The sequence below is a fragment of the Meriones unguiculatus genome, chromosome 21, assembly GCF_030254825.1.
Source record: "Meriones unguiculatus strain TT.TT164.6M chromosome 21, Bangor_MerUng_6.1, whole genome shotgun sequence".
Taxonomy (NCBI): domain Eukaryota; kingdom Metazoa; phylum Chordata; class Mammalia; order Rodentia; family Muridae; genus Meriones; species Meriones unguiculatus.
Window position 1 is genome coordinate 50,124,120 of NC_083368.1, and position 25,569 is coordinate 50,149,688.

Genomic DNA, 25,569 nt, shown 5'->3' on the forward strand with positions numbered 1-25,569 from the left:
TATTTAGAAATGAGTCAAACCTGTCACTAAATTATACAGCTATGTATATATGTATATACATACATACTTATGGCCAAACATGGAACTACCTCATTAAAGCAACACTTGCAGCAATTAATATTCTTTGTTACATTTACACTAAGGACATTCAGAATCTTTGTTGTACCAAACTTCTGTAACAGTGGGCGGCACACAAGGCCCAAGGTGAATTCACAGTTTATAGGGGGTAAAAAATGAGGCCTTACTGCTGTAGTGTATATGAAATGTTCATGGTGACACATTTGAAGCAATAAATGGCTTAATGAAATGCCTACATGAAGCTGAGTGTTTGATAACCGTATAATCATTCTTTTTTAAGGGTAGCCAGATTCTTGGCTCATTTCTTCTTTAAAGCACACTTAATGTATTTTAGGTTTTTCACGAGGTTAGTTTTGTATGTTTGTCCTTTGCCCTTGGATTTTAGAAATAGATTGCTTAATTCAACTAATTAACTTTAATCTTAGACCAATCATTGTTTGTTGAACTTAGATTATAAGAGGCAAGCGACTTGGTATGCAGACTTACTATGCAGTGTTCTTTCTCAAATTAAAAAAAAAAAAAATCTTCCAGCAAAGATTTTAAGAGGAAACACTCAAAAATAGCTATATAACTTTATAAACATTAGGCTCTTGGATGTCTAGAATGAATTCCATTAAGGAGGGTGTGTTGCTGTGGAAAGTGATTGAAGTCACCATGCTGACAAATAATTGTAATGTGTTGGTAGGCGCTGTCGCGAATGTAGAAAGCACTGTGAGGACATTGGAAGGCAGGGAAATTGATTACTGCAGTAGAGAAGGAGCCCGAAGGGTGAATCGCTTAGACTGAATCCTAAAAACAAAGCATATGCATCCTCGGAGCACCAGTGATCTACAGTGTGTGGACCCCAAGTCGGTAGATGCCATGTCTAGAGGAATCCAGAGGCTGAGCAGCTGTGGATTTAAGAAGAGCTTTAACCAAGGAGTAGCTTGTGATAGAAGGGAGAATTTTTACCTGTGATTACTTAACCATAATGGTGGCTAAAAATTATTAATAACAAAAAGCATGAACATCTTCAAAGTGGCCTGCAGCTTGAAATTACTGTCAAGTTTAAGGTAGATCTATATTCTTTCGGGGAATAGGGGTCACAAACCAGTGCATGCTGAGAACAGAGAACAAGTTTGTGGAATGGGTTCTCTCCTTCCACAATTTGTGGGTTCTGGAGATCCTAACTCCGGTCTTTACCCCCTAGTCAGCTCTACCCATCAGTTACGGAACAGCAAATTAAAATTGCAAGTCAGATTTATGAATTTCCTTATTTAGAGAAGACTATTGTAGAATCAGGTTTTGATTTTGACCTAATAAAATATCTATGATTTGATTCTCTTTGAGAAATGTTGATTTAAAGATGACTTTAGGTTTTTGTTTTTAATTGAAATTTGATAAGGAAGAACTACATTCCTTTCTGGGTGTTTGTTTTAAAGTAGTAAGTCGCATATGCTTTGGGAGTTAATATTCTAACCTTTTGTTACAAGCTTCAGCATGATTAGAGTCTTTATTTGAAAGAACTTTATTAATTTCCTTCATATAATCTGCAGAGTCATAACTCAGTTTTTGGCTAATCCAGTGTTCCTTTTTACTTTCTTTATTCTAACAAAGGAAACCTAGAGGAAAACATTATAATTCATTTTTACTTTCCTGTTGCTTAAAAAACTGAACATTTGCTGGGACATAGAGCTGATGTGGGCACATAGCCTGTTGCTGTGTTCTCACTCCCATTCCACATGCCCATTTGCCATTGTTAGGAAATAAGAATTGCTCTGCTGAGGAAGCCGTGTGCCTGCTAGCTTTAAAGATGAGCTCATTTAAAACACAGCTCTTAATGCAATAGCAGGGAAGGGGGGAAATAGTGGCCATGACTTAATGCTTTTGCATTGTTAGGTTTGCTCCAGAAGAGGCAGGCTTAATACTGGGACATTAAAATAGGGACAATTGGAGTAGGTGCCAAACGACAGGAAGTGGCTGTACTTGGAAAATGCAATGTAATAATTCAGCCAGACATGCTTCTGCATAACCCTGCATGGAAATATGAGGCAGCTGCTAACAGCTGGCAGTGAGTTTTAGTTTGTTTTCCCTGGTATGTAAACTAGAATTTACCAAAATAAATATCCCTGTCCTTGAAGCATTTGCATATTGCTCTGGAATGGAACCAGTTACTTTCTTGAGTTTGAGGGACTGATTATAAAGCTAACTTGTTCTGGACGTCCCAGTTGTGCACAGAGTGTTTTTACTTTACTGGTGTTTGTTATTTGCAGATGTCTTAAAGAGAAGTTCACTTTTATGTCGATAAATAAGCACAAGTATTGATCTTATGGCTTGCATCGGAAGTGGAATGAACCTTTGTCATGGACACCCGACTGAAGAACACATTCTGTTCAAGAATGCTGCCTTCTTATCCACTCAGACTCCCTAAATGGAGGCCAGCATTCATGAGCCACAGACAACCTACACCCTTGAAGCTTGTGACAAGTTTAATGCTGTAAAAGTCTCAAAATACCTTTCATTTTCAGAAAATGGAAATAAATGCCCGAGTTGCATAAAAGGAAAAGAAAGATGTGAGGCAGGGCAGAGAGGGAAAGTGAGAGGGAAGGATGGAAGGAAAAGCAAAATCACATAGCTGTTCTATAACATGTGAAAAATATACTATAGTTTCTGAAGAATCCTGTATCCCAAATCTATAGAAAAGACAAATGAGATTTCTATTGGTAGTATAATTTGATATTTTCTTATAATAAGAGCTAAATGTATTAACATTTCCTATAGAACCCTTTTTTCTTTTTCTTACCTTATTATTTATTACAATGTATTCACTTTGTATCCCAGCTGTAGGGCCCTCCCTCATCTCCTCCCAGCCCCACCCTCCTTCTCCCTCTTTGACCCTCCCCTAATCCACGATAGGAGAGGTTCTCCTCCCCTACTATATGACCCTAGCCTATCAGGTCTCATTAGGACTGGCTGCATCCTCTTCCTCTGTGGCCTGGCAAGGCTGCACTCCCAGGGGGAGGCTCCTTGCCAGGTGTGAACTTCTGCCCTAAGGTAAAACAAATGGAGTCACCCATTGACTAAATGTTCCCATGCTTTGAGCCCAGTGAGGCAAGTAATTCTCTCTCCTCTGTTTATCTGTCCATCCAGCCCAATCCATGGATAGATGTATATATAATATTTACATTGGAGGGGTTATATTGTTTTGTTTGCTATTTTGAAACAGTGCCTCCCTCTATAGTTCAGGCTGGTATTCACTGTGTAGCCCAGGCTGTCCTAGATTTTGTGCTGATCTTCCTGCCTCAGCTTCCTGAGTGTTTAGACTCTGGACATATACCACCACACTAAGCCTACATATACTTTAAAGAGTGCAAATGTGAAAGGCATTTAAGAGGCTTAAAGGAAGCTCTATGGCCATAATTAACATGTGGGGGAGGAAAAGAGCTGCAAAATTAGGAAGTTGCTAAAAATCTCAGAAAAACTGACCATGCCTCTGCTGATGTACTCACTATCCTAATGTAAGGAATAGACAAATCTCAGGTAGCCACAAGTGGGAATGTGCTTCTGCCGCTCCATTTAAATTTTTAATTCCTCGGCTGCAGCAGTTTCTGGCATTTTTTTTTTTTTAATCTTTGATTTTTTTGGAACTGTCTTCACTAGAGGATAGGGTTAATAGCAACTGTGGGCTTCTGAACTAAAAGTCAGTGGCATCTGTGCCACAAGTATCCCAATGCCAGTTGGTTATAACCAAAATGTCTGTAGAAACTGATATATGCTCCCTGGGGAAGAAACTGCCTCCCTGAACTGAAGATCACTAAGATGAGAAATTGTTAGGAAAACAATGGGAATACTGATACAAAGTATCTTAGTCACTAATATGTAGGTTTCCACAATGCAAATGTTTTTGGTTTTTGTTTTGGTTTGGTTTTGGTTTTTCCAGACAGGGTTTCTCCGTGTATCCTTGGCTGCCGTGGAACTCACTGTAGACCAGGCTGGCCTCAAGCTCAGAGAGCCACCTGCCTCTGCCTCCCAAGTACTGGGATTAAAGGTTTGTGCCACCACTGCCTGACATCACTCTGATACAACAGAAGCAGAGACAGGCAAAATACAGTGTGTAGAGCAACTTACACACTGTACGCACAGCTGACTCATTTTCAAAAGGCGGCGTCCAGGTGTTCACCTAAGGAATCCCGGAGGCTATGTGTAGTTTGCAAGAATCCGCTCTAAGGGCAGATCCAAAGTGGCATTTGCTTCAGAGGCTTTGATCTCTCAGGACAGATTTCTTATCTTGAAATGTACAGGTTACAAGGCATAGCTATTTAAACAAACAAACAAAAAGTAGCCAGTATGACCATGTATAAATTGGGCTGACCACGGGCAAGCAGGCAGCCCTACATGAAACACCAAAATAAACAAACTAACAAGGCATTCTCTTAGTGTTCATGCTTTAGGAGCTCGTTGACTGATGCCACAGCACAATCAGAACCACAGATAAGTGTAGACAGTTCTCTGTCCTCATGAGCAATGCATGAAAGCCGCTCAGTGTGAATGAAAGGATGCACGATCTAAATCTGAAACGCAGCCCAAATCTCTGCATGCAGAACTCTGTTCAGAATGCCCAGTGAGGTGCATCTGTGTATGTTAGAACCTGTCTCCTAAGGGACAAAGGACGTGGGAAGAGTATATTCCACATAACATTTTCTATTCACTTTTGTATATATTTTGCATCACAGAGAAGAACCACATGACCTTGACTGGTATTATTTTTTCTTCCACTTGAAAGAGAAAGAAGACTTCGTTTTGTATGTTTACAACTAAAATTGTTAAAAAAAGAAGAAGAAGAAGAAAAGAAAAGCTTTGTTGTCACACTCCTTCTATCTATCCTGATGGCTACTATGATCCCTCCATTAAGAAACATTTTGGAGCTGGGTGTGGTGGCACATGCCTGTGATCCCAGCACTCAAGGAGGCAGAGGCAGGCAGATCTCTGTGAATTCGAGCACAGCCTGGTCTACAAAGTGAGCACAGGACAGCTAAGACTACACAGAGAAACCCTGTCACGAAAACCTAAATAAATAATAATTCTTGGATGCCTAAGGTTTGCCCATGAAGACCAAATAATAAATTTCAATTTGGAAGTTACTAAAACAATCTTTCATCTGTAGCTAAATCTTTCTCAACTTTATTATCCTCATTAGGATGTAAAGTTCATATTTTACCTTCAGCAGCAGTTGAAATTGTTGAGACTCCTCAGGGCCAGTTGAGAAATGTCCACAGTTGTGCAGCTTTCCTGACCACTACCTGGAAGATACGAGTTCCCTATTTTGTTTCTCTGCCACAAAGAGAAACCTGTGGCCCAGCCTCACTTCGGCTGTGGTGTCAGCTCATTTTCTTCCCCTCCAAAGCTTATTGATAAGGCACATTTCCCACAGGGTGGGTCCTCATCTCTAGGCCTTACCCAATACAATGAGACGCTAATCTAAAGCTCTCCTCCTAGGAGAGAGCAATTCTTTCTTGTTCCTCTTGTGCTAGTGAGATGTGGAGTAACCTGATGGACATCTGAGCATCTTTGAAGTCATCAAATGTCTTATGGAAAGAGGAAAATGATAGAAAGTTACACGAGTGAGATGAGCTTTAATACATTAGGCTGGTGAGGTTTCAAAGCCGGTAAGTCATCCTGCTTGGACCGATTTATCTGTGTCGCACTCTAGTCATTTATAGTATTTGTCACGTGTCCTCTGTTTTCCGTAGTGTCTAGGATACCTTTGGTCAGATTTAATAGATGACTCACAATTTAAAACTACCAACTTAGAGTTTATTGGGAAAATTCCAGAATGAGTATGGCATGAGAGATGGTAAGAGCCGAGAAGGCAGTCTGGTTCTCAAAGGACCCGTCACTGCTGACAGCATTCCCAAGATTTGGCTTGCAGCATCAAGCATGAATAGCTTCAGCCAGATCTTGTACTACCATGATCAAGGCCTTCTTGTGGAGAAAAGCTATCCCCTGACACAGGCCAGCAGGGCCCACACGACTGCAACACGGGATGCTCACATTGAAATGTGTCACGGAAGCAAAACATTTGGATCATCAAGTGACTCTTGAGGCTATCTATTGATCCCGATGCCCCTGGCTTACGAAAAAGTTGAGATTCAGAGAAGTATATACCTTCCTAAAGTCCTTGGTCCAGCACTGGATTCTTCTTACACATATTTTTATCTCCAGTTTCAAAAAGTAATACCTTAAAATGCATTTTTTTTTCATGACCTCAGCTCTTAGAAAGCTGAAATAGGACTATAGGCTTGAGGCTAGCCTGGGTTACATATCAAGTCCCTGGTCTGCATAGTGAGCTACATATAGGCTTGAGGCCAGCCTGGGCTACATAGTAGACCCAGCCTCAGAAAAGAACAAACAACAATAAAAACAAGGGTTGAGGTAGCTCAATGGTAGGGTGATTACCTAGCATGTACAAGGCTCTGGGTTTGATCCAAGCTCCATAAAACAAACAACAAGCCGTCAGTGATTATTGAGTCAAACTCAAGTACCTCTGGTCCATACCAAAAACCCAGAGTAGCTATATGTGCAATGAGAGATCATGTTTTATGTGTTGGAGAGAACACTGAAGGTTTTGTTTTGCGGTAGAAGGTTGTTCCATTTTGTTCAACATTGGAATTGGAGTGTGTGTTTGCCACTCTGTTATCTCAATGCTGCTAAATATCTACTTTTAAAGAGTGATTTTTTTTTTTTAGTGGAAAGGGTACTTTATGAACTAGATGCATTAAAGTATCCAATCTGAAATACTGCCCAAAACCCCAGGTTCACAATTGTGCTGCAGAGGTACCCTCCCACTCGTATCGCTGAGCCAATACACTCTCTGTCTCTATTGTTTTCTGTTCAGACTCCCACAGACTCCAATCTAACTCCACTTAGCCTTCCATTCAAATATATCCAATATATAAGGAAGCGAAAGAACCCACAGGCAAAAGCAAAAAAATAAAAGAAAAAAGAAACAAACAAAACAAAACAAAAAAGCAAAAAACAACTCCGTTGAAAAACTGGTTGCACTTAGACATTTTTCAAAAGAAGACGTCAAATCACTTGCTGATGTATAGAAGCATGCTCAGCTTCTCTAATGTCAGGGAAATAGAAATAAAAACCTAACAAGATGTCACGTCACTCCATTAGAATGGTTGTGGCGCAAGACAAAAATGGCAAACCCAGTAAGAAGGTGGAGTATTGGTGAGAATGTAATTGCTACAACCAGTGGGGGAAAGGTTTCCAGATTCATCAAAACTTTAACCACTAGAACTATTGTATAGACACTCAATGCCATTGCTGTGCAGAGCATCAAAAGATACAAGGCAATTTGTTTGAAAGGGTATCCACACTCTTATTTACTGCCTTAATTACGACAGCCAAGGATGGAAACAACCATAGTGTTCTCCGATGGGTGAGTGAAGACAATGAGGTTTGCTTACATCATTCAGATAAAAAAAAAATCCTGTTATTTCTGACACGGCTAGGATTACATATTTATGTAGCCACTAAAAATTTAAATTCAAGAACTCAAATATGTGCAATCTCAGGCATGACTAAAGCCCATGAGTCCATCGTCTCAAACCAACATCCGTTCCCACCTTGATCTCAAAGCATGGTGGGAAGAGAAGAGTGAATGCCAGAATTTGTGTCTGGTTATTTTATGTTCCCTGTGGTTACTATTTAAATGACCTGGTCACAGGTCTGACACTTCAGCACATCCTACACCCTGCTAGGACTGAGCCTAGAGGTCTAACACATAGCAGCTACACATCAGCACTCACCCACCTTCCAACTGTTCGGAATGCTTAGGCGCTGTCCATACACCATCTCTCCTTGGCCAACAATACTTCAAAGGAGGTACTCTTAGTTCACAAACGATGAACCTGGACTTTGTATTCCAAAACACCTGTTTCAGAACTGGCAAGAGGTGGGAAATGTGATGGTCTGTGTCCACAGGGGGTTTGGCCTTTATTGCCTGATGCAGTTTCCAGGGGTCTCAATCCATTTGGTGCTGCGCTTTCTTTTCCACATTCTTATTCTAACCAACCTCTTCTTTTTCCAATGTTACTTTATTGGTTGTCTTCTGCTCCTTTGGACTCTGGGGTTAAGATAGGGAATTGAGTTCTTCAACTTACTCATTTCTAGATTCCTCTCAGCCAAAGAAAAGCTACGACATTGTCTACAAATTTTCTGTTCTGTTGCCTTTCCCTTCTCCCAACCCAAAGGCAATTCTATTTAGCATCCAATTTACTCATCTCTAAGCTCACTCAGAACTGTACTGATGTCTAGCTGCAGAGAAGGCTTCTTCCTTCCTTAAACTTTGATTTTTCAGAATTCTAGCTTTAATATTAATATCTATACTGCTCATACCAACTGAAAAACAGCTGCTTTACCACCTTTTGGGTCTCGGTAGCATAGAAACCATTTCAGTGAAGAGGTCTAGTGATTCCTATTAGCCTTCAAATCATATTATATCCATAAAAACCTATGGCATGCAACAGTAATGCTTTCTCAATGTCTACATGGGAAAATCAGGTGAATTTTCTGCTGTTCCCTAACTTATTGTGGTATTGAAGACTTTGAATTTATATACCAAATAGTATTAAAACATTTTATAGAGGAAACATAAATAGACTTGAGATGAGTTCATGCCTATTCTATAATGACAAATTTTAAGGTGCAAACTTCTTTCTGTGTGTGTCTCTCCCCTCCCCTCTCCTCCCCTCCCCTCCCCTCCCCTTCCCTCTTCTGTCCTTCTCCTCTCTTCTCCTCTCCTTTCCTCTCTTCTCTCTTCTCCTCTCTCTCCCTCCTTTCTTCTTTCTTTCATTCTTGTGTAACCCGAGCTGGCTTGCATACTAGCAGGAGGTGTCCATTTTTCTGAATCTGTTCTGGCTGTGAGCCTCCAGGGGGTGCTCTTTTTCACAAAATATTTGGGACTAATGGCCGAGTCCTATGGAATTGGCTTACTCTAGGGGTGTGGCCCCAAGGAAGTCCATCTGCCTGTAATAAGTTTGGTGAACTAAAGTAGAGAAACTATGTAGGTCTTTGAAAACTGTCTACTGCGAGCCTAAGACAGTTCTTCTCAGAAATGCCCAAACAAGGACCTGGAAGTTCTCTTTGATGGCTCATCAGCCCGCTGAGCCAAGAGTGATGGAATTTGTCAATCTGCCCCAGCAACAATGCCTGTGAGAAGGTCGGCATGGAAATAAAAAGCCTGCTGGGTACCCCTTTCTCCTTGGCAAAAGTTAGAACACTCAATACCTGTTACAGTCATTTGAAGAGCCAGGCACCAGGCTATTCGCCTTGGGAAAACCTCAGAAAGGAGGGGTAGGACTCGGTGCTGGAGTGGAGAGAGGACTTTCCTTTCCCGTGGTCCAGACTGTCCTAATGACTCTCTTGTCCTCTTTAAGCGTGACCACATTTCCCTGGAGGGATGAACCTCTCCGTAACTCAGACTCTGCCTTCATCTCCTCCTCGACCTTTAGCATCTATCGACTAGGGGCCGTTTGTTATTCTAGTGCTGTGTTAGGGAAACGCAGTGACCTAAGGGATCGGACATCAAGTGTGTTTCTAATTGCGCGGGGTGGATAGGCAGCCACGTTCCAGGGGCGACCCTAAACATGCACACAAGCCTACCCTTTGCTGGTTGCACGGCTGATGGCCCTGCTTGGACTGCCCCCAAGGCCAGAGGAGCCCTGAGCTAGCTCCGCCCCTCTCAGCCTGGGTGGCAGCAATGGCCCGGGTCCCCAGGCTCCCGGCCCTGTGTGCAGCTGGCACGCGCGTGTCTCCTCGTGTCTGCGCGTGTGTTGGTGCGCGCAAGTGAGATGAGGTGGAGTCTAATGCCTGGGTGTTTCCTTCCAAGTGATTTTGATCAGCAATCCATTGGGAATCAGGAAAAAACAAAACAAAACCCAGTGTGGCTAAAAGGATGAAAACTGAGTAAGTACACAGAACTTTGAACTTGAAACGGACTGCGACCAAACGCAAGCAAAACCCTGACAGTAACCACACACATCCAAACTGCTGTTCCCCTTTTATGTTAAAAGCTGTGGATGCTAACAGCAAAGTGGCAATTTAAAACCGAAGGGAAGGAAGCAGTTCGGAAGCATAAAAGGCGGAGAGCGGGGCGGCTTTCAAGCGGGAGGGAAATGGGAAAACGCTAGGGCAACCTGGCGGGCGCCCAGCTGTGCAACAGGCGCTGCGCGGTTCGCCTGCTGCGTCTTCGCCGCTGCCTTCCAGATCCTCCAGATCCGCTGCGCTGTGCTTGCTCTTCGCCCCAAAGACGGGACAGGCTGGACTCCCGAGTTTAAGAAGGTGGTGGAAGTTAGGCATTACCGGAAGGAACTCTTGGCAGCGGAGACGCCTTCGGATGATTTCTTACAAGTAGATTTGATTTGACATAACTTAAAAAAGAAAGAAAGAAAAAAAGAAAAAGCAGGTCAGTCACTTCTAACTGTCCTCCGCGGAAGAGGGCCGGTTCGTCACCGCGGACCGCTGCTGGGTCCTATGAACCTTTGGCATGAACCTTCGGAAAGTTCTCAAGTGGAGATGGGGCGAACTTGATTGGAGTTGTGCAGAAAGAAGGCAGATGTGTATGCTTTTCCTGCTGACAGCGTGGCCGGGGGCCAAGTGAAGCCGGGCAGGTCATGGTCTGTCGACCGGGGTTCCTTTGTCGCCGGCGCTTATGCCCCCGACCTTTCCTGGTGGGTTTGGTGGTGGCGATCTGTCTGTTTTACCAGACCCTAACACTCCGAGGGACTAAAAAGCTTGCGGCGGAGGCCCCCGTCCTGCACGCGCCCTCTCCAACTCCGGCTGGCAGATGCGAGGAAGGACACCCTCCGGACGACCGGTGCTTCCTCCTCTCCACGAACGCCCAGGAGATCAGGAAGGTGAGTCCGGGCGTCTGTGGGCCTCTCTCTCTCCTTTCTGCAAAACTAAAATTAACTTCCATGGGTTTGGAAGGGGAGCCAGAGTGTAAACAGTCCAGAGTGACCTGCCGACTGGGAGACGGTGTTACATAAGCTGCAGAACCCCCAAACCTACTTCCAGAGTTCCTCCCTTTATCTTTTAGATGCCGTCTTCATCTCGGGGATGAAGTGACATCGTTTCTAAAATGTTAGAAACCTCAGAGCTCGTGCATCAGAAACAAAAGTCCGTTTAAAGCAATCTGGAATCTCCTGTCTCTTTCCTTCAATCTCAGAGTATGAGGGCTGACTCCCAAGCGAAAGGAGGTCTCCGGAATTCCAACTCACGATCTGCTAAATTGGTTCTGAATTCGTGAATGTGTCTCTAAACCTTTGTACTCATTTCCGAAGAATTTAAAAGGATAGTGCTGTGGGCTTCTGGCGAATAACTGACTTGCTGTTTAACTGTTCGTGGGATTAGGGGACACTAGTCTAGTATTGTGCGCAGACCTAGAATCTAAGCACGCAGGAGGCAGAGGCGGGAAGATCACCTCACTATCTACTCTTGCCTGCTCTACATGCAGAGTTCTGGGCCTGCTAGTGTAAAATAGCGAGGCATTTAAAAAAAAATAAGTGTGCATTGTTGTGGGAGCTGGCCTATAATCCCAGCACAAGAGAGATTGAGATGGGGGGGCAGGGATTCAAGGCCAGCCTAGGCTAGCTACATTATAAACCGGGGTCCAGCCTGAGCTACATTAGACACTATCTAGGAAAAAGAAAAAAAGCAAAAGCAAATGGCTGGGGAGAAAGAGATCATTCTGCATTCACACTGGGCGGGTTAGTTTCACTATGTTTACTTGCAAGGTATGGGGACCACCAAAAATCCAGAAAACACACAAAACTTCTGTTTTAATATTGCACTCTGTTCGTGCCTACCGGTCAAACGCAGACCTTTCACTGTCAAGTGTAAAAAACAAAAAAAGTAAAAAGGTGAAAACTGGTTATTTAAAAAGTCATGATGGATTTGATGATACCTGAAGTAGAATACGGCAGGCACCTTTGGGACCTGAAAGAGGTGCCTTCTGTCTCAGCAGGCTTGGGGGAGCTTCTGAGCCTGCTTATTACTTGGAGCAGGATTTTGCCTCACGAGGCAGCATGACTGCTGTTGTCAGTGCGGACACCTCTGGGGCCACCACCGTGTTGTTTTATAAACTTTTCTGGATTTCATTTCGGGCTTATAACCCAGGTTGGTGGTTAGGTGGGTAGGAAGTGGACAGGGCTGCTGTTAAATTCAACACAAGTCAGCTGTTGCTGGAAGATGCTCAAGTGGTCCACATGGCCAGCAGAATGCCCTGCTGCATCCCACAGAAAGCAGTCTGCTTGGTTCTACCACAATACAGGCTTTAGATAAAAGCAAACTCAACACAGTGCTTCGGCCACTACCAAACCAAATCACAGTAGATTTACACGGTGAGCCTTCGAAGACTGTCACCGGAGAGTATTCATTTGTTGGCAAAAATATGAAGACTGTGTTGACTCATGAACAGAGGAAATACTAGCAGATGACAGCGGCAGGGTCATCTTTAAAGGAAGCTTCGGCTCATGGTCTGAGTCAGTCTCTAGATGTTGTGAAATAACTGAAGAATGTACTTCATGGTTAAGTTATGTGATTATAACTTTGCTTTTTTAATTATTTTTCTTGAGCACTTTGAGCAGATGTAATGGAATTTTAAAGTTCCTTTTCCTTAATTTTAAAGCTACTTTTTTTAGTAGTTTGTAATAGTGATGTTCTTTAAAAATAGATGAGACACTTATTTAAACACTTAAATGTTTTCTAGGAAATTTAGACAGAAATGTTTTATTAATTAACTTTTAGCCTCCTTTCCTTCCCTACTAGGCATTTTCTGATTCCTTCCTTGTTTGTAACTTAAGCATATGTTAACTGTTATTTGTAGACCATCACAGAAAATTCCATTTCAGCTTTAGAACTCCTGCTCCTTGGAAAACATCTGAAACTTATTGGCTGCTGGTGTAAAAAAACATTCACTCTAGAATTTTCTTCAACCAAAAGAATGACAAACACATGATCATTTTGGCTTCCGAATGATTCACAGGCTTAAATATTTAAAGCATAAGCCAAATTCTAAACTCAAAATTATAGTTCAGTGACTACAAAAACTGTATTTCCAAACATTGATTCTGTACTCCTGATTCTACTGTATGCAATCCACCGATAATAACAAAAGTAGAAAGTAGGTGTCATGCAGGCTATATTCAAAACCAGATACAAATAAATTCTACTTGTAATGCATCTTCCAAAAGGAATCAAGTAATTAACATCTGTAATGATTAAATATTCTTTCAGATATCTAACATGGAGATAGAAGTCAATCTATTATGAACATTGTATAGACCATTTTAAAAATAAACCACTTGTAAAAGTCGCTAATGAAATGACCAGTGAGACACTGTGTAGGTGGCTTTTTCCTGAGGACCAAGAAGTCGCTTTTACATATGGTTTCTTATAGGAGTAGATTTGTTTTCATCTGCACACTTTGAAATTTGTGATTTTTTTTATTGATAGGCCAAAATATTCAACTTAGCTGAATCCCTCATTTTTACTTTAGTTGAATTTACTGGTCTTTACTATGAATACTTTTTTCTCCCTCTTTCTTTTCCTCCCAATGCCTCCCTCTCTCCCTTCTCCACCCATGCCCCTCCCCCAGTCCACTGATAGGGGAGGTCCTCCTCCCCTTCCATCTGACCCTAGTCTATCAGGTCTCATCAGGAGTGTCTACATTGTCTTCCTCTGTGGCCTGGGAAGGCTCCACCTTCCTGAGATGCTTACACCCACTGGACTTGACTATCTACATTTAAAAAAGTGTTGGTTATAGAAAAGATCTCTAAACAGAAAATTCATGCAAACTCTTGCATGTATGTGTTTATACAGACCTCTGTGGAAAAAATAAGTGATTTTCTATCAGAAGCTCAGAACCAGAAACACACCAAGACCAGTGGAAGTGATTAACAACCTGTGTGCTTCAATGTTTAATGAATTTCTCATTCTGTATATACAACTGAGTCTGGAAAAGTAAACCTAAAATGAAAAAAAAAAATTAACTATGGTTCTAAATGAGGGTGTTAAAACAAACAAACAGACAAACAAACAAAACACAACTCTGTGAGACAGAGATGTGTTCAGGGTAAACTCTGGGAATAGCAGATAGCAGAATTTTTCTTTAATCACAGCAGTCGGTCATTGTAAGTATTTACCAAGTGTTCCACCACCTTTGGGGCTGCAGTTCCTTCTTAGAAGAGACCTTTTATACTTCATCCGCCTGGTGGCAGAGGATCCTATTGTAGGAAATATTTGAAGACAGTGACTTTCCCTTCCACACCTTCCCCATTGGGACTTAATTCAAAGTTAAAGCTGTTCCCAGTGCCAGTGAGATCACAGTATTTCATCTGCCAACTTTCCATAAGGAAGCACTCTCCTTCTTTCTGGCCAAATTTGAATTCCCTCTTCCACTGGTACATTCCAACGTGCCTTGTTAAGCAGATGCACTCTTGTAATTTCTTCTGGATTTTTCTTTCAACATTGGTTGTCTGGATATTATGTAATAATCTGCTGTGTCTTAAACCTATTCCGACTTAATATGTAAAATAGTTACATTGTCTTCACTGAGGTAGATTGCTCTGTAGATTTATCTGTTTTCATAGAAGCTGACGCCTTAGCATTGCAGAACACAGAAAATATATTAAATTATAAACAGACACAGTGGCTAAGATCTCCTCAGTCCATGCTCCTCTATTGGAAACAGCTATTTGGGGACGCTGTTTAGACTCGGGAGAGCCATGTGTTTCTGATTATCCCCTGTTGAGGCTACACAATGTGAGCTACTATTCCTTGGACTGTTGCTGGACTGTTTGCATTCCAAGTCTTCCTCGCTCTCCCTTCAGTTTCAAGGACTGGTCTGTGCAACTTTTGCTACCCCCGGGATCCAACATAGCCCAGGGTAAACAAGCAACTGTTCTCGCAAACATATTCCAATCCATTTTGTTTGTGTTTTTTGAAAATTTATTTAAAATTACTTGTTTAGTCCAAGTTTTGTAGCATCAGGGAGTTAAACAAACTCGTAGGAGCTGACTATTTCTTGGAAAACACAATCTCAGGAGTGTCAAAGAGGAGACAAGAAAAAGGAGAAAGAAGGATGGACTGCAGAATTCCGTGTGTGCGTTTTCTAGGGTCACATTCAGAGAAGCTGTCTTCAGCTACCAAATCTCAGGGATCAGAGGTCAGTGGAGAACCCCCATCTTCACTGGCTGGTATCCATCGTTACTAGATTCTCCGGACAACCTTTAAAGGTAGCCAGTGCCTACATAGGTGTCATTTTGTCAGTACAAAATTGTCTGAAATGGCCCCTGCTTTTAAATGTGTGATATGATGTAATGTAAGAGTTACAGTTAGTGGTAGTGAGAATGCTCTCTCTCTTTCTCTCTCTCTCTCTCTGTGTGTGTGTAGGGGTGGGTAGTGGGTACAGGAAAAACAGCCCTCAGTCTTCTAGCCAAAGTAATGGTGTGAGAAACACCCACCAGCTGGCAGACAAAGCCCAGCAATCTAGCAACAATTTTTACAGGAGTGCTAATAACTTCACTTTCAAAAAATCCCCTGAAAATATTATCATGGTTCTGCCACTTAGAAAATGACTTTGCTTTCTTTCATGAAAAGTATTTGTAATTGTCTCATGGAGAATGCTTCTCTTCAATTGAAAAAAAAATCACTTTCTCGTTTTCTTTCTTTCCTTGATCTCTTTTAATCAATTATTCATTCATATTTATTCAGTGTATAAATATTTATTGATACCAGCAGGGCACTGAGTATGGAACTGGTGACACAGAAATAGAAGCCATTGTGAGACAGAATAAGTGTCGTGTCAGAAAACTAACTGATATATTCTAAGATCATTCTTTGGAAATAATGAGAGGAAGCAAGAAGGAACTCAAGATTTTTTTTAAAAGGTACAACAAACATAAAAACACAACTACACATATGAGAGAAAGTAAATAGCTTCCTAAACTGTTATGGTGCACGTGCTAATGTGAGAATGTGCACACGTGAGTGTTTGTGCGTGTGTGTAGAAAATCTAATAAGGTCTAGCTGTTGACCATGTGGATGTGATAAGCTGTATGAGTTCTGAAGGTTTAGCGCAATCCCTGCAGAGGGCAATGGTGGGCATGCCTTGGCTTATGAGAGAACATTTCAGAAAACAAGTTACAAAATGGGCTGGAGCCGAGTGGAACCAAAGGGAGACCAGATGGGAGGTTGATTGAAGAAGCATCCCTTTTGCCAAATCTTGCCTTCCTTGGTCATTGGTAAGAGCTTTGTCTTCAGTCTCCTCCAGGGCTGGCTCCACAGTTACTCTATTACTTGTAAGAAGTTTCGGACTTTTCCACTGGACCAATACACACACTTGGAACACAGCAACAACCTTCTTGGCATGTGACAGTCCATCTAATGTTCTTGCTCTTTCTCTAGTTCCCTTTAGAGATGCTACAACTGCTTCTCTTGTGTGCACTCACTGGTTACCTCCACCCGTTATTAGCCTTTGAATTTAGTCCTCTCCTAAAATTTCTCTCCTGGTTATCCCTGACAAGAACTAATGGCACACTTTCAACATTCATCTTTGTAGAAACATCTTTCATTACTAAACAATAAGTCTTAAAATTCCCCTCTTTAACTGAGCAGTACAATTGGCGTATTCTGTGACCTCTGAATAACTCATGGTCTCCTTTCCTGGTTCACTTCTTTCCCTTCCACTTCTTATGATGAAAGTAGACATCTCCAGCTTTTATCCTCTGGGCTTCTGTCTTGTTTCATTCTTTCCCTTGATGAACGAATGTGTCACTCATCAACTACATGTTCCATCCTCTGCTATGTTTTCTAGAATGGTAAAAATGCGTCTGAATATTTAAATATGCTGAACTCAACAGTTCTTTAACCTGCTTGTTTTATGAATAAGATCTGACTTCCTCCTGGTTATATTAGTACACGGTTTGAACCATGGAACTATTTTTGCTCTTTCTTGCATCTTACCACTCTCTAAACTTAGCAGTCTGGCTCCTGACCAGATTTGAGGCTGGTCATTCAGCCGCAAGACTGGCTCTAAATTGGAATGTTCATGGCATGCTTTTTCTTTCTCTTTCCTTGTTTTCATATTTTCAAAAACAATTAACATTGGTAAAAAAAATCACATATAAAATGTGAATGTACATTTAAAATGTATACTGTTAACTGGCACACATTTTGAGCCAGTTACCCCAGTCCTGCTTGCTTATTGATTCTCAGGCTGTGGCCAGTCCCTGCCATCTAACCACACGTATTTCCTCTGTGTGGTTCATACACCACCTTCAGACACACAGTTCCTTCTCTGGATCTAACTTGTGATTTGTGGCTATTCTCTGAGACCATGGCAGACAATTTAGCCCTTTATACCAACCGCTTTAGTAAACGTGATGTTAATACAGGACATTTATATGAATTACAGGTTAGTATAAGGCGAGTTTTTTTTTAACCCCCTGTCCAAAAATTACAGATACAAGTTAATAAGATTTCTAAGATCTAAGGTACTTCATCCTGGCCTGGTCTAGGATGCTTTTCTGGTGAGCAACAGTTGTGGCAGGGAACATTTACTTTTCCACCTCTACACTGCTGTCTTTTCAGAGTGAAACGGAATTTAGAATCAAGCCAAAAACTGGAGAGGCTGACCTGGCACTCAGATATGGACCTGATTCTCTGCAGGTGAAGCTTGGAGTGCCAACTGATGTATTCTCAAGCATGGGATGTGATGATTGTCACCATGTTGTAGCTGAGGAGAAGTGAGCTAACTGAAGAGCGGGTGTAGGGTTAAGGTTTGGGGTCTTTCTCTACATAAACTGCTCATGGTCAAAGACCAATTAATTTGCATACTGCTAAAGGTGTACCTGAAATGCACTGTATGAGTAGGGAAGCGAGCGGTGAATCTGAGGGTTAGAAAGGCCCACCTCTAAGGCAATGTCAGGAAGTGCTCCTTCTTTTGCTAACTAAGTAGTCCCAACTTTCTCCTTCCTGTACCCATGTTCCCTGAATGCCTTCCCACACCATTTCTTGGACTCCCAAGCAATCTGCTGTGCAGAATTTGCTTTGTAACTTATCACAATCTTTTCTCTTATTTCACCTTTTGTTTTGTCTCATTGGTATTCTTAGCATATGAGAAATCTCATCTCTCTCTCTCTCTCTCTCTCTCTCTCACACACACACACACACACATATATATATATTTAAAGGGAATGCTTTTGTTGCAAGTGGATGGCATCTTGGCCAGATACTTCCAAATGCTTGCTCTTTTACCCCCCTCCCCCCAAAAAAAAATCAGGACTCACATAGATTTGCCCAAGCAGCAAAGGTAACTTCATTTGAAAACAATCAGTAGTACAGGTTGCAGAGAGACAGACACTGTTAAGTTTGACAAGGTTCTAGGGCAGTGGCTCTCAACCTTCCTAATGCTGCTGCGACCCTTTAATACAATGTTGTGATGACCCCAACCTTAAAATTACTTTTGTTGCTACTTCATAACTGTAACTTTGTTACTGTTGTGAATCATAACGCAAATATCTGATGTGAAGAGGATCTTAGGCAATCTCTTTGAAAGGATTGCTCCCCCTCCAAAAGGGGTCACAATCCACAGATTGAGAACCACATCTCTAGGACCTCATGACATACATAGTCTGGGGTCTTTTTTTGTGAAGTTTAAAGGAGGGAGAAGCAGGTTACTAAGTAAGCTACTAAATCACTCACAGTTTGAATGGTTTCCTATTTTGATGGATAGATTAAGTCATATATTCATTCAAAAGATGCTGTAAACATCTTTTCCTATGATGCATTTGATTTTGATCATAGGTACACACAATTTATACATAGGGCTATGAAAAGCTCACTTGAAAGATTCAGTTTGTCTTACTATGCACTCAGAACCATGCACTCATGCTGGGTTGGCCTTGCCAACCGTATAGGATACCTTGGGAATATATTTGAATGGAAACCCAAACTTGATAGTTGTTAAGGGCAGAATAGCATCCACTGTTGATAACAGAGGAGTGTGTATATACTCTGGCATGGGTGGCATCTGAGGATTATTTGACTCTGCCAAGTTTACTGTTTGGAGACAGGCATGTGCATACAGTATGTGGAGGGAAAAGAGTCAGGCTGCCAAGTGCATTATTGTAAGAGGAGGGGTGTGCATGATCAACACCATACAGAGTCTTGTGCTAGTAAGCCATTCCCTTACTGCTTCTCTGCCTCACTTTCCCCATCTTTCTTGTCCTCTTTGGCATCTCTTTATCAATGAATTTCTACCTTTATCAGGCTTATTGTACTAAAAATTGGACTTTACCATATTTTTTCATGGTTTAACTGGGTTTGAAGGAATGGTCTTTAAATATAGGAGCCTGTGCAATTGTAGGCCTCCGGGAGATGTCAGCAAAGAGGTGTGTAGCTGCCCTGAGGGAGGGGGGATGCCTGACAGGAATGCAACGCCTGTGGATGGCTCTCAGCTAGTTGATTGGGACCATTTAAAAAAAATTAATAATGCAATATGGAAATAGTAAAAGCATTGTTCATTCTAAAAGAATTTCAGACAAATTCAAGTGTGCATACCTTAGACAGATTTTAATGAAGTCTCGATGAAGTTCGTATTTAAACAAATTGTGCAACATTCCCTACATTTCTTCATTTTATTTGTGGGGCTCTCGCTTGTCGTTTCAGGTGAGTGCCATTACTGCTTGCACTTTTCTGCTCTAAGCAGTTTTGTTTCTTGTACAAATGGAATTGAAAACCCAAGTGAGAAATCTTCTATAATGGAAGCAATGGGCTATGCCTAGAGTATGTACCTCCTGCTCTCATCTTTGAGTCGGTGGCCTCTTGGGGAGGGAAAGAAATGTTCCAGTTTCACTTTTCCCATTGGCTTCCCTTGTATACTTTTTTTGTCTAGGAAGGCAACATTGGTAAAAGAATGAGCTCTTTTTAAAAATTATATTTCTGTTCTCTGTTATGCACTATGCCAAAGTAGGAAATTGGCAAGGTAAGTTGTGCCTTGCCCACTTTATGCTTTCAGATACATGTTCAAGATGTAAAACATCATTTTAACTTACTATGAGGTTTAAAGATGGAATATAACATACAAAGATAAGTTGTTTTGTGAATCTATTACATATGTGTAAAAGTATTAACAAAAAAATACTCCTTTCAATTCAGTTCACGAAAGATTTTGGTGTCTCTGATCCAAAAGAATAGAATATCTATAATGATTATGATTGAGGACAAAAGAATTTGATAATGTCAAATGTGCCTGCTCATATGTTCTGGAATATAACCTTTCTATCACTCTTCTCCACCAGTTTGCTTAGCATGCAGCCCATCTGAGCAATGTGGTCAGGGGTGAGTTCTCAACTGTGTGTGTTACCAGGGAGGATGGGCTCATCAGTTTCCAACAAAGCCTCTAGTAACAAACCTTGCAAATATATCGATTAAGTAGGGCACTGGTCTGTTTTGAAATATATTGTATAGTTTGTTCCAATTAGGGCCATAGAAAACTTTACTTAGCCTTATAAGCCCCCAGTCTTCTCATCAGAAGTGACACTATCTGCTTCTTACACATGTGCCAGTTAGTTTTTGTTAATGTGACACAAGCTAGAAGCATCTGAGAAGACGGACCATCAGTTGAGGAATTGTGTCCATCAGATTCTGTGATCATCTCTGTTTAGGTATCTTCTATAACTGATGTGGGAGAGCTCATCCCTGGACAGGCAGCCCTGGGCAGTATAAGAAAGCAGGCTGGGAAAGCCATGGAAAGCAAGCCGGTAAGCAGAGTTCCTCTGTGGTCTCTGCTTCAGTTCCTGCCTCCAGATTCTTGCCTTGGATTCCCTTGATGATTGTTTGTGACCTGTAAGCCAAATAAACTATTTCATCTCCAAGTTGTTTTGGTGGGATGTTTACCACAGTAACAGGAACAAACTAGGACAACAAGTAAGACATGGCTCAACTTAGGTGCTTGAACACATCAAGGCTGGGGCAGAGCTGACAGATGCAGTGCTGTGTGCCTAAGAATGCAGCTTTGAATGGGACCCTGCAGAAAACACACTGCATGGGTTAGAGTACACATCTTTTGATACTCACAGTCAGCTAATTCTTTCATTCTCAGCCTTCTTTTCTTATAATTTGTAGGAGAAAACATTTAAAGCTACTTGTTTTCTGGCATTGGGCCTCTGTCATCTTCCCCTGTGACAACTGTATACAGTGTAATGCTTTCCTGGTTGTGAGAAATATTTCCCATCCTGCTCAGGAACATGTGTTTGATGAGGAGATGCAGACTGTCTTTCTTGATAAAACCATGAAGGTTGGCAAGCATGTAAATTATTCACAAAGTTTGATATTTTAATTAATTTCTTTGACAACGTCTTGTAGCTCACCTAACACACCTCACAAATGTTTTTGACAAGCTGAAGTTGAATTCTGCTATTCTGAGTATGCTTGAGAGAAAACTGAAACTATTTGGTCAATTCAGGATGGGTGAGTCAGGTGACAGGAAAAGCCTGAAAACAGCAAATAGTCAATATAAAGAAAAAAAGCATCTACTTCAATAGAAAAATTGTTTCTCTGCATTGGTGTTTCTGTTTTGCAAGCATGGAAACGTAGGTATGGCATTCAGATAGTGGTTCATAGTCCTGGAAAACAGCAGAACAACCTATGTCTAAGACAGTGCTTGCTGGAGCCTTCAAACCCTTTTCAGGCAGAAGGGACATTGCCCAAGATTGGTATTGCGAGTCCTATTGAAGTTCCTAATGTGCCCGGCCTAGCGATGGCAATGGCTATCTTAGGGTTGTTATGGGATCAAATTCTGCAGGAGATATGAAAGCTTTGAAAATTTTTGAAATTCTAAAAGACAGGAAAATTGCATTATCTCCCAAAGGAAAATGTCATGAACATATCCTCAATGCTTTCGGCCTCTCTTGGGAAAAGAATGCATAATATGAATCATAAATGTGATTACTGGAAATACTCCTTCCTCCATTAAAAAGTTACCATATAGTGTTCTCTACAGATGTCAAGTTACAAAGTGCTGTTTCAAAAAACTAGTCAAAGTCCAAACTTGTGTTGTTGCAATTGAATTTCCTCTGGATATTTCTCTGCTTCTCTTACAAGCAGTAGGAAGTTTGATGCCATTCCAAGCGCTTCAGCGGCAAGCCTGGTTCTCTCCTAGTGGAAGAGCGAGCAATAATTTAGCCAAAGTGCACAAATGCTCCCAGAGAAATAGAACAGGAAATTAACTTTTCTTTGGCAGTACAGGAACTCCCTGACCTCGGCGAAGCATCAGCGAGAAAGCTGACTTTCCCAAAGAGCAGCGAGGCTTTCGTGGTTTCCCTTGTTTCCCCCCATTCCCTGCTTTATCGGAATCGTCTAGAATGCCTTTATCCTTTATTTTTTCTTCCCTGAGAAATCACTAACAACACGCTTGGAATTCTCCACAAAATAAGATAAATCAATTTGCCCAAGGATTTTAGAGCTATTTGATGCGGACAGGTTTGGCGTAGGGTTAGTTCTGTTTCCAAAGGAGTAAATGGGGGTGGGGAGCAAGAGGAGGTAAGCTTACTCTTTCTCTTTACAAAGAAACAGTAATATAATACATCTGTTTTTAAAAAAAGTTGATGGTGAGAGTAAAATGTGTTAATGGAAATATATTCTTTCAGATACAGAAGCCTCAAGATTCTCACTATCTTTAAAATATTTTAATTTGTATTTTACTACAGTTTTATTTTATTTATTTTATGTAGATGCGTGTTTTGCCTGTATGCATGTCAACAAGAACTTCTGATCCTCTGTATCTGTAGTTGCAGACAATTCTCAGCTGCCATGTAGGTGCTCAGAATCGAACCCATGTCTACCAGAAGAACAGCCAGCCCTTTTACCTTCTGAGCCATCTCTCCAGCCCCTCCTCATCTATCTTAATATAAAATCATGACATCTTAAAAAGAAGTGCTCTATGGTCTGTGATAGCAAAGGGAGCATCACACAACAGCGCTCCCACAATCCTGAGCGCGCGTCTTCGCAAAATCCCAAACAGTGGAGCCAAGCATATGCAGCCGTGTTACAAAATTCTGTGACGTCCAGCGTTCAAGCAGAACCTTTCAGTAAGTTGCTGAGAGGAGGTTGGGGCAGAGACCATGTTTACATCACTCCTGGCACATGGAGTGGCAGGCAAATGCATGAGGGGAGACATTGCCAGTTTACGTGTTGTGTCCAGCGTAGAATTTCCCAGAGTGGCCGACAGTCCTTTGGACTCGCTGTTGGATCCTTGAATTCTGGTATCTTTCACCAGTTTTCCACCTTCCCTCCCGCTTCCTCTCTCCCACTTAAAAGATGAGTACTTCCTGTGTGGCTGAGAGGATTAAAACAATCTTCCCTGTTAGGAGGGGTGGTTTCCGCTGGACACTCTGAGAACTAACTGAAGGGGAACTAACTGAAGGGAATGTGTTTTTCTCCCCAGCCATAGGAAACAGTAAAAGCCTACAACAGAACTTCATAGTTCATATAAAACGTTCAACATACCCTGTGCCGCAGAGAAAAGAACTCAGAATTTTGATATCAGTCTGAATTGACCAGTATTTATGTTCTAGCATCTTTAGACACTACCATTTATTGCCAAGTTTTGATTCTGGGAGCAAGAAAATGGCATCCAGTTCTGGCTCGCCGTATGGAATGGGCTTGCCATTTGCATATGTAAAGCCTTCCTCATCTGTAGCTTCTGGGAGTATGAACAGCAATGGGCAAGGCTCTCAGGGGAGGAAAAGTGTTGCTTGGGGTCATCTGCCAAGGACAGCCAATGTTTCAGCCTTAGAAACACGCAATACAAGGGAAGATACGGAGTCCATGGAGACTGACCAGCCAAGTGGCTCTCAGAAGGAGCAGGAGAACAGAACGAGTGGTAAGATACGTCTGTATGCTAAAGGGAAAGCCGCTAACTTCTTCGCTGTGGGCATGATTCTTAAATGCCAGGCATGCTCTCCCCCATTCTTCTTACCACTTGGGCCCTGAATGAGTGAGATAAGGGCTTCTCTGAGTTTACAGGTATGTGCCTCTATCTGATAGCCAAGCCTGAGATTCAACAAGAACTGGAGCTGACCTCAGCTGTCCTGGAGACACAGGAAGACCCATGTGGAGTGTGTCTATTCTCCATCCTAATCCATCTGTGTGGTTTGTGGAGCCATGGATTTGGGGAGAGACTCTAGATAAACCGCTTATGAATGCTAAGAGAAAGGACAAAAGCAAGAACAGCCTTCCTCCCTCCTATGGTTTGGATCACAGTTAATAAGTGTAGGCTAAGGAACCCATCCCCTTCTCTCTGCGAGTATAATTATGAGGACTGGATAAGGAGTGGACAGAAAAATATCTCAACCCCTAAGTCAGTGCTTGCGTTCTACCCCATATCCGGCAGGTGCTTCTTTGGGCTGGACTCTGCCCAGAGGAGAACATGAGTGCTCGGATGACACAAGCAGGTTCCAGGCTGGCTGCCACACGCTTTTTCACGGTGACTCACTGCAGAGGTGACATGCATACAAGAATACAGGCACAAGTGGACAGCTGGGGATGTAAACAGGAGCGGAGGCCGGAACAGAGGCAGCGAGGGCTGTCATTGATACTACAGGAAGAAGAGAAAGAAGATTGAAGTGGACACTGAAATTGGGGCATTTGGGCATTGAAAAAGAGGACACAATGGGAAGGTCCATAGATTATCCAATAGTGACTCTCATTTCTAAGCAAGAGCAGGGAACATAATGCTCTATAAGTGGCTTTCGACATCCTGGTGTGGGAACTTACCTACAGAACATTATTACAAAACTGATATTAAAGAATACTTACCTATGCAATTAATAAATCGCCTATTTTTGTCTAACCTCTAAATTTAAGAAGTATGTTCATTAAGCATATGTAGCAGTCAAAAAGACAAGATTTTCCTAACAACATTCTTTTTTATTTTTTATTTATTATAATTTATTCACTTTGTAGCCCAACTGTAGCCCCCTCCCTTGTCCCCTCCTAATTAATCCACTCTCCCTCCCTTTTCTCCTTCCATGCTCCTCCCCAGGTCCACTAATAAGGGAGGTCCTCCTCCCCTTCCATCTGACCCTAGCCTATCAGATCTCTTCAGGACTGGCTGCATTGTCTTTCTCTGTGGCCTAGTAAGATTGGCCTCTCCTCAGGTGGATCAAAGAGCCAGACACCGAGTTTATGTCAGAGACAATCCCTGTTCCCCTTACTAGGGAACCCACTTGGATACTGAACTGCTATGGGCTACAGCTGTTCAGGGGTTCTAGCTTATCTCCACGAATGATCCTTGGTTGGAGTATCAGTCTCAGGAAAAACAAAACAAAACAAAACAAACAAACAAACAAAAAAACACTGTGCCCATATTTTTTTTGTTCTATTACTCTCCTTGTGGAGCTCCTGTCCCCTCCAGGTCTTTCTATCTCCCCCTTCTTT

At 41.9% G+C, this 25,569-nt stretch overlaps 1 protein-coding gene and 1 long non-coding RNA gene across 3 annotated transcripts in view; both read left to right on the forward strand.

The window, feature by feature from the left end:
* The first annotated feature begins 9,815 nt into the window (after positions 1-9,815).
* Positions 9,816-25,569, forward strand: part of Cped1 (cadherin like and PC-esterase domain containing 1) — a 260,260-nt gene continuing 244,506 nt past the window's right edge. Inside the window, exon 1 of one of the 2 annotated variants that reach the window (XM_060373786.1) lies at positions 9,816-10,982. In XM_060373786.1, coding sequence (XP_060229769.1) covers positions 10,740-10,982 — 243 coding nt within the window. In that variant the 5' untranslated portion in view covers positions 9,816-10,739. The remainder of the gene's footprint in view (positions 10,983-25,569) is intronic. The other variant, XM_060373787.1, reaches the window with a different exon arrangement.
* On the forward strand, positions 16,346-24,990 carry LOC132649675 (uncharacterized). The gene is made up of 2 exons (XR_009588157.1): positions 16,346-17,796; positions 22,920-24,990. It is a non-coding gene; the product is annotated as an uncharacterized LOC132649675 (long non-coding RNA).